General features: G+C 32.9%; 1 protein-coding gene across 1 annotated transcript; it reads left to right on the top strand.

The window, feature by feature from the left end:
• Positions 1–1569: 1569 nt before the first annotated feature.
• LOC134238049 (uncharacterized) lies at positions 1570–2456 on the top strand (the record flags this gene model as incomplete). The annotated part of the gene is made up of 2 exons (XM_062720181.1): positions 1570–1960; positions 2328–2456. Coding segments are annotated over exons 1-2 (520 nt in total), but the record flags the coding sequence as incomplete, so codon positions are not given.
• Between the last annotated feature and the right edge of the window lie 7714 nt (positions 2457–10170).

Below are 10170 nucleotides of genomic sequence, written 5' to 3'. Positions count from 1 at the left end.
ATTTCACACAAAGATTGAACCTGACCTACGGGTGTGTTGTGACCTTGAGCCAAGGTCATTTTGGAAGGTTCAAAGTCATTGGGAAAAAAATTCATAATTCGTGTCCGGTCCATTTCTTTCTTATGGATAAACTTGGTAGGTTCTCATTTCACACAAAGATTGTTCATGACCTAAGGGTGTGTCATGACCTTGACCCAAGGTCATTTGGGGAAGTTCAAGGTCACCAGAAGAAAAATTTCATAATTCATGTTTGATACCTATCTTTATTAAGGAAAAACTTCTGAAAAACCCAGCGGGGCGTATTTTGTCCCATTTGGACAGTTCTAGTTGCTTTTTTTTCATGAACTGTTCAGCCAATTTTAGCCAATTCTATTGGGAAAGAGGACAAGAAATTTAATTTTCATGGTTTTTGCCTCACTGTGGATATATCTCTACTAATTTTTCACTATATAAGAGTAAATTGATATATTTTGTTGATTCCCGAGAATCACCGTAAAACACTGATTCCTTACAAAAAGGAGTGTCGGTTTAATTTGATGAACTGATACATACCCATTTGGAAGACCTAGTAATTTATTTCGCTTACCGATACGTTGTAATTTATCGACCATTATTTTAAACTGGAAGATCTTTTACTGGATTTATTTCATCCCCTTTAATATTCTGCGCAATTAATATTTCCATTGCACACCTTATTACTGCAATGCGTATAAAATAAGTTACAGGGTTTGAAAATGGTCTAATTTTATTACCAGTGTACTAAGAGACTTCGTAAAAACAGTTAAAATATATCACTGTGGGGGTTGGCAAGATTCCAGTTTCCCTAGAGCAAGACTATTTCCCTCAGCTGCACTTCAGGAAATATGTTAAGTGTACGTTTTGCATTTTAAGAAATTCAAAACTATAACAAATCATCGATAAAAAAGTCATTTTCTGCTTCTGTTCTTAATATACTAGGACACCTATGTAGGGTATGATTTTTGCCAGACGTCCTTGAAGCATCTGTAGTGGTACTGGTATAGTCTCGACATGAGATAGTATTCCAGCTCAATCCTCCTGTCTGTTGAGCATTTGAATACGCTATAAAGGATACACGAGTTTTACCAGAAGTAGTACCTATATTTTCAGAGAACCTTACGATAAATGAATTCTATATGAGGCTGGGAAAAAGATAAATACTTGTAGAGGGCGGTAAGTGCGCTATTGAAGCGACTAAATAATTATTGTTAACAGATATTCGACATTTTGTTAGTAACTGTTCAAATATAAATTTTAATGAACCAATACAAGAGAAGTATTTAAAAATAAAACAAAAAAAAACATGCAAAAAAATAGTACTAGTCTGAATGAAACATATTTATAGAAATGGTTGTGATATATGCTTATCAGTTCTTTTCCTTGTAGTTAAAGACACATTGATAATATATTCGAGGTGAGCACTTTTACCAAAGGTACTAGATTGAAATGCAGACGGGATTATTTCTTTTCATATTGGTCCAATTTCTCTATATCACTGTTAATGGCCATGGTGGGGAAACACTTGTTACCAATATCGACTTGAAGGCGGTGATGGAGAAATTAGAGGAACTCCAAACGACCGTACACCTCCAAAGTGATCGCATTTCTCAGTTAGAGGTGCAGAACCGGAACTTGGAAAAACTTATAGCCATCGATCTCCACAGCAACGAAAACAAGCAAGACGAACGGATTTCCACTCTAGAAAAGCAGTACTTGCGTTTAGATGAAATTTTGTTAAAACATCCGAAGGACGTTTTAGCTGAGAAAATATTGAAGAGGACCACAAAGAAAAAGATTTCCATGTTTCTGAGTAGACAGTATGTCCAAGAAAAACTATACAGGGGACTAAAAACTCGAGTGCAAAATGTTATACATTTCCTGAGGGAAAAGTCCTCCTTCCCTAATGCCGTCATCAAACACAAAGACAGTTTGATAAGAAAAGGTAATAGCCTGTCAGCTTCATAGCTTTTCATATGTTCTTATTGCAATATTATGTGCACTTTATTACAATACAATATATGCATTTTAAAAATATTTTTCAGATCGATTGCTTGCTCCTGTAACAACTGCAGCATCACATGGCAATATTGTTGCATTCTATGTGTATTTATCAAAGGATGTTCCATCTCCAAGCGCACACCATATCCTTATATTTGATTCAATAATCACAAATGCTGGAAATGCCTACCATCCTCATTATGGAACATTCATAGCGCCTCAATCTGGTCTTTACGTGTTTACATGGACTATAAGAATGTCTGGAGCATCATATCACACAGTCGAATTGTTGATCAATAACAATTTTGTAGGTTCGACATATCTAAACTCAGGTAATACTATTGATGGCAGTGTTACTGGTACTGTTGTGGTCCATGTCGTCCAGGGAGACGATGTGCTTCTGAGAACTGGTGGAACATACAACGGTGGAAATATTATAAGTAACCCTTTTGGAAAATCATCATTTGCAGGGTGGTTTTTAGGTTAAAGTCCACTTTGTTAAAACATGTTGAATGCTTAAATTGTTTCTTAATCATTGTTTAATCTTGTTCATTCTGTTGATGATTTCGAGTACGTGATCGAACATCTTAAACTTAAAGCTGAATTCGACTCGTAGATAGGCATAAACCATTTTTTAATATCTGACTTCAATAGATCTCTCTTGAATTCATTCAACAGGTCGGAGAGAATACTCGAAATCGGGTATTATCCGTGAAATCGCGTATAATACTCGATATTAGGGTATCGTTGAATCCGCGAAATCGGGTATAGGAGGTGTAATCACCTAATAAAATTTATACAGTGGAATGGCGCATGTTGCCGAGTTAACTTTCATCTAGATACACATGTTTTCTCAAAGGTATCACTGGCCAAGTAAGAATTTGGGCGTCAAGATTAATGCGCTCGGACAACAAATACCCGTGCAGCTCAGTACATTTTATGATCTGCACACAAAAAGATACGAAAGCCCAGAAGGCTCATTCGAGATTCGAGTTTCCAAATACGAGATTCGAAATTCGAGATTGAAAATTCGAAATTCGAGATTCAAAATTCGAGTTTCGAGATTTTAGATCCAAACGAACCAATCAAAAGCGGGTTCAACATTTGATTATTTCCCTTTATTATGTTTTTACTATCAAGCAATAATTCAATATAATTATATCAAATGGGTCATTTGATTAAATTACAATGCAAGAAAAAGTGTTATATATATATTAGAGGGAAATTTAAATAATTAATGGATTTTTGATCCGCAATGAATATTTCAATTTATATTATAGATTCTTAAATAGATTACATATATCAGGAGTATATAATTAAGATTTTTGTATTGATGACAAATTACCGGCCGCCAGGAGATGGTCGGTTATATGATATGAAAGTTCGAAGTCGCTGTGCGTTTCTGCGGAGTTAAAACAATTTAAATAAAAAATATTTAACATTAATATAATAGTATATTAAAAAGACGGTCTTAAGGTTAAAGAAAAACGCACAATAAACATAAAATTAAAAATTCTTATGAAGAATGAGGTAAATAATTCATCCAGTACTGACTAAGAAATTTAGATATGTTTGAAGTGCGGAGAAAATTAAGACATGTGTTGGGCGTAGTCTGAATCAAAGACCGCGTTATGTATATTACACAATTTTACTTTCTCTATTCAAACGGGATTTGTTGTACGTATTTATTTTAAAATGACGTGTACATATGTACACATATAAACATTTTGAAAAATATGGTTAAATGTAAATTCATTAAAAGACTTAGCAGGCTACAAAATATTTACAAGATTTGGCCCTTAGCAGACGAGGATAATGCACGTTTTACAATGTGCCAAGAATTTTCCCGCTACAACTCAAAAGAGAAGCAATGAAGTGGCGGATCTAGAAGGGAGTTTAGTTTTTTCCTTGAAGAGAGAGCAAGGATAGGAACATATTTGCTGCATTTTTATTAAATTAAACTACACTGCATATCTAGTTGTAAATTACATTTAATTTTAGTTTTAAACTTTTAATGTAAATGCCATACAGGCCCACGGTTCAAAAGTTGTTGACGCAGAGTACCAGGGGTTAATACCTAACATGCATTATATAATTAAGAAAATCATGGAACCAACAGCACAAGCTTTTAATATCACGAGGATATATTTAAAAGATAAATATAAGATATTTAAAAAAGCCACCATAGTCTTTAGTTGCTTCATAAAAGGAACATTAATTGGTTTGCCCCATTTTTGACGCTTGCGTCAATACATGTTTCTTGTCTTAATTTTTAGAAAAACACAGGTACGTGTGGACAAAACCCCCCCCCCCCCTTGATATTAAACCCCCGGGGGCTTATTTCTCTTTTATGGTAGCCTTACAATACGAAAAAAATCGCTGGCGTTAAACCCCCAGAATAATCGCTCAACCAAAAAAAAAACAAAACAAAAAAACACTATTTATTACCCCACTTTACAAAAAGAAAGCGTTTACGGAAAAAATGGGGGTTATTCGTGATGCAGAGTCAGTCCGATAGCAGGACTAAACAGAAATCAGTGGCAATTTAAGGGGGGCCCCCGGGGCCCCCTTTAAAATTTCCAAGTTAGCATAAAACATATTTGGAGAAAATGTTTTAAATGTCTACTCGGTAGACCTATTTTTACCCTACAAAACCTCTAGAACCCAAAAACTTGGGGGCCTTCCCCCCGGGCCCCCACCAGGGCTTTGCCCTGGACCTCGGGGGGCCTCAAGGGGGCCCCCCAACCCCCCTGAACGGCGCCCCCCAACTTAAATTTCCGGATCCGCCCCTGGAAATACATTGTATATGTAGAGACAGTGTGAATCGACATCTAAAGTTAAAACAAAATAAATGCATTTAACACCAGTGGGGGTACAACTAAACAGACTGGAGTGGCATATCCTTCTCTTATAATGTATAGTGGGTTTTGGGGGGGGGGGGGGTGAGCGATTATTATTCTGGGGATTTTACAATTTTTTGTTATTGTATACATGATGAATAAGTTTAATAAATAAAACTTGTGAAAAAAAGTCCAATAAGCCCCAGGGTTGAATATGAGGGGGGAGGGGGGGGGGATTTCACAATACCTTTGGTTTTTCCCAAAACAGGAAATGCATAAAAATTAAGTTTAGTAGACAATTCAAAAATATATATACTCCTGATATATGAAATCTATTTAAAATTTAAGAATCTATAATATAAATAAAAATATTTTTTGCTGATCAAAATTCCATTAATTATTTAAATTTCCCTCTAATATATATAACATTTTTCTTGCATTGTAATTTAATCAAATGACCCATTTGATATAATTATATTGAACTATTTCTTATAGTAAAAACATAATAAAGGGAAATAATCAAATGTTGAACCCGCTTTTGATTGGTTCGTTTGGATCTTGAATCTCGAATTTCGAATTTTGAATCTCGAATTTCAATCTCGTATTTGGAAACTCGAATTCAATGAGCCTTCTGGGCTTTGTAAAAAAATTTTATTTGCTTTATATTTTTCCTGATGTTGCAAGTATATGTATCTTCCTAATGTTCCCTTTCCCCAAAACAACAGAATTGTAAAGTATCAAATTCGGGAATTTATAAAATTCCACATCAACACGACAAACATGAACAATTTGTAAATAAATCAAATTATACGGAAACACATTTCACACACCAGATATGATGCCATGAAAACAAGGGATTGTCTATCGTATCTAATTATGTCATTAATTACTTTCACATTCATCTTGTGCATAAAATCAAATTTATTTATGAATTTATAAATAATGTAATGATAAACATGTCTAAAATTTCGGCAAAAAACCTTTTTCTTTTTTTGAAAACTTTTTTTTTTATTTATCATTAAACATATTTGCAGAAATTTTCAACATTTTAGCAGAGACAGTGATAGTTTAGGAATACAGCTTATGAGAGAACATAACTGTTAATCGTTTAATTTCGCTAAGTCATCAATAATTTACCATTTTTTGGGGACTTCAAAGGGGGGGGGGGACTAACGGCTTCTTGACCACCTCTGACAAAAAAACCTCGACTGTGTTCTACATGTGTCCAAGAGACCTCTCTTTGAATGTCACGGGGGTTAAACTGGTCATATATTTTTAATCGTAGGGAAGATTTATTCATCAAAAAAAAATCATATACATTGTAGGTAAAAAAAAGCAACCTGTTATTTTGGTGTGTTCCGTTTTGCACACATTTGTAATTAGATATAGAACAATAGGTGTGAAGTGTGTTTTTATAACAATTTTTTAGTCTGATTTATGGTTTGGATTTACCTGTGAATACCTGATTTAGCTTAATGTATTGTAAAGTGTTTAATACAATTTTATAAACATTTTATTAAAATTCTATATATATTTATGGGAAAATATTTGGTTTTATTGAATACAATATTAATATTTATTTATTTAATATTATTATTAATTTAGTCCAATTTCTTTAAAAAAAGAATAATTTTCAATCTAGATAAATGATTTCAATAAATATAACAAATAGTAAAGAAAATAGAAATAAAAATTAATTTGAAAATAATCCCAAGCCAAGAAATTTAAGATCATCAGATAATTTCACCTATTATTTCATGTTCATGTATTTATTCTATATTTTCACTATAAGTTTACCTTCCACATACTTAATAATTGGTTAACTATAGCAATTTAATTATTTCACCTGGTAAATTCCCATTTTCACACATTTTTTAATTACCTGTAATTAAAATGTGTGCAAAAAGGGAACAAAACCCTTATTTTCTGGTTTGAACATATTTTTTTGTTTTGATGTTACAACAAAAGGATTGTTATTTTTTAACACAATATAAGACTACAAGTAACTAAAATTTATGTTTTTAATTTTCAAACACATTTTTTTATTAAGATGAGTACTAGGAAAAGTTATTGCCATGAGTGATCGTTCATAGATAAAATATCTAAAAGAAAACTGTGACATATTGTCTAGAACCAATCAGATAGTGCTTGTATTAGCATATTATAATGAGGTATAAGATAGCGATATAAAAAATATTGAAGGGGAAGAGGTAAAATTTACCCTGTCTATCAAATAGTATAATAAAGAAAGGAAGTGGCTACGATTTTTATGAAATTTTAATGTCCATAGGAATTTTCATTCCCAAAAAGAGAAAAAGAGTTTCCAAGGCAATTGAACACTCCATTATTTCAGTTTGTTCATTAACATGTTCATAAACGTAAAAAATATATAAGAAATGTGAAAACATGACTATATAATTCATATTTCAATATGACCGTACCTCGATCTATATTGCGAAATTAAATGTATTATAAGATCATGAAAAGATGTACACATTTGACTTTTATTTATAACCCCCCCCCCCCCAAAAAAAAAAACAACAACAAGAAAATCCTGTTCATATGACTTCTCGCTCTCAATTTTCACACAAATGTATAAAATAAAGGTAAAATAGTATATCTTGTATCGATTAAAATGCAACCAAAAAATTTACGGTGTCTTGAATAAAAATTTCATGCTAAATTGACAAAAAAAAAAAAGATACTCACCTTCAATTAGCTATTTTCAAACTGTTTTCCGTGGGTATTTATTTCATCTTATTTTATTTTCTTCTTTATAATAACGTTGGTATTCTATTATTCCAGAGATATACAATTATGACTCGCTTATACTGTACTCGCTAACTGTTAGGAATAATTTATATTTCACGTGAAAGGGACGCCATACATTTTTCAGTAAAAATACATAACACGGCGATAGTCGTTTAATTTCTTTAAAATTTCACGTTTTGTGAATAGTGCACAATTTAAAAATTAAGTATATGGAATACTTTAATGGGAAATAAAGACAAACGAAGTGTAGTTATTTGTTTTTAGAAATTATATTGAAAAATAATAACGCCATTGTGCCTTTTTACCCAGCAGTGTTTGTCGTGTGATTTTAAACTTATTTGACAACCTCACCTTATGAATTAGGTTTAATGAAAATAAATCCACAAGATAGTGATGTACAAGTAACAGTTACTTGCATAATGCGCCGTTGCTTTATTCTTTAGTTTTTATAGAAAGTTGCACGGAATACCCGATTTCGCGGATTAAACTATACCCTAATATCGAGTATTATACGCGATTTCACGGATAATACCCGATTTCGTGTATTCTCTCCGACCTGTTCAAGTTTGAATTATCAGTATTCTCTGTGATACAATTTTCTGCTATAATGAATTAAAATTTCTTTTTGGACAAATATTTTGCGTGGGAACCGGGGCTATATTTTTTGGCGTCAGATTAGCAATTGAAGCACCAATGTGACTTTAAGGTTTCACCTAAGGTCAACATGTGTAAAAAACATTTTTACAATAGCTCCAAAACTATGTGTGGTATAAAGGCAAAATGTTTAAAGTTTATAAATACATGTATATCATTGATTAATAGATAGAAAGTATCACTTGATAACAAATATTTTGAAAAACATATTTTCTGATAAAAATTGTGTCAGAAAATGTGCATATTTAAAGAGAAATGCACCTGCTTAATTCTGTTCTTTTTGTAAAAACTATAATATTGCAGAAATAATATATGTTTATCATTGAAGGGCAAGTTGGACGTGAATGGTCTCTGAAAGGCTGTTATTGAAAGCATGACATGTATAAAGAGAAGACCCCTGTAGAACCCGCCATTTGCAATGTACTTTCGCTTTCAAGTCTTAACATTTGGACAAAATAACCGGGGAAAACAACTTTCCAGAGGCTATCCAAGTCCAACTTGCCCTTCATTGATAAACATATTTTGTTTCCGCAGTGATGGTTTTCACTAAAAGCACGAAATTAATTAGGAACATTTTCTGAAAAAATATGCATGTTTAAAAAGATTTTTTCTCATTTTTTTTATCAAGTGATACTTTCTATCTGTTAATCAATGATTTATTTATAAACTGTAAAAGTCTTAACTTATAAACCACACAGTTTTGGAGCTACCTTGTATTGTAAAAATAAATTTTTGGACATGTTGACCTTTGATGAAACCTTAACTGAAAAATCAGCTGAATATTAATGAGAATTGCATTATGGCGTATCGGTCGCCATTGCATGAGCTGTAATTTTTGCAGTAAACTATGATAAAATGTATTAATTGTTATCCCCCCCCCCCTCTAGCCACCCATTTCTGTTGAAAATCATGAAAGTCTTTTAGAAAGGTCAGGTCTGGAAACGCATTTTTCACAGGACATGTTTTCAGAAGAAAACAGACTATAGCAATTTCCTGTTTACTGCCAATTTTATTTATAAAACCGGTTCTACTCTATAAACTTTGAATAGGTAAACCTAAACCACGTGTCTTGAATTTGAATCACAATAACATTAGTAGAGGTGACAATGAAGAGTGTCTAGACAAATGGGATCTTCAGATATAGCGAGAAACCGAACAAAAACGGCGGAAACATTTCTTTTACGAATTGTGTTCAGCTTTTAGCTCTAGAATTTAATCTTGAAGCATGTGTTATCGTATTATTGCCCTAATAAGATGAGAACTAATTAAAATTGTTCAAGGTGTATTTGTAATTAGTGGTGTATTTTTTTTTATTTTGACCCCCTTTCAAGACTCCAAGATAGCAGTCCCATAGTTTCCACCAGGATATCGACAATTTCTGGCCAAAATTGTTGCTGTTGTGTCTCCAAACAATATAACTGCTATTCCTTTTTCGTCCAAAATGACCGTCTTTCCGTCTCCATCCACAATTACAGTCCTTCCGCTCATAAAAGCGACTATTTCGATTTAAGCCCAAGAAAGGAGACATCACTTCTTACCAGGACTTTGGACCTGCCGCCCGACGACAGATGTGTGCACTTTTTTATTATTATTTATCATGTTTTCATTGATTTATTTATCTATTAATTTAATTTCTTTCTCCGATATCATTTAATCACATAACTAACAGACTGTGCTGTATCTACACAACCAACACTCTCTCTCCTCTCGCCCAGGACTGGTTATTGTATCAAGGGATTTAAGTACCTCACCCAAGACCTGTATCATTTTAGAAACGGAACAATAGCCCGAGGAGATAGGACCCCGAGAAAAGATACCCGGTAGTGAAAAAAAACATACCAAATTGGTAGATTCTAACTATATACACATATTATTACATTTTTATTCC

Source organism: Saccostrea cucullata, unplaced genomic scaffold (assembly GCF_032062105.1).
Source record: "Saccostrea cucullata isolate Sc308-1 unplaced genomic scaffold, CSIRO_AGI_Scuc_v1 ctg3211, whole genome shotgun sequence".
Taxonomy (NCBI): Eukaryota; Metazoa; Mollusca; class Bivalvia; order Ostreida; family Ostreidae; genus Saccostrea; species Saccostrea cuccullata.
Note: the sequence above shows the minus strand (reverse complement) of the source record. Positions and strands in the feature narration are given on the sequence as shown.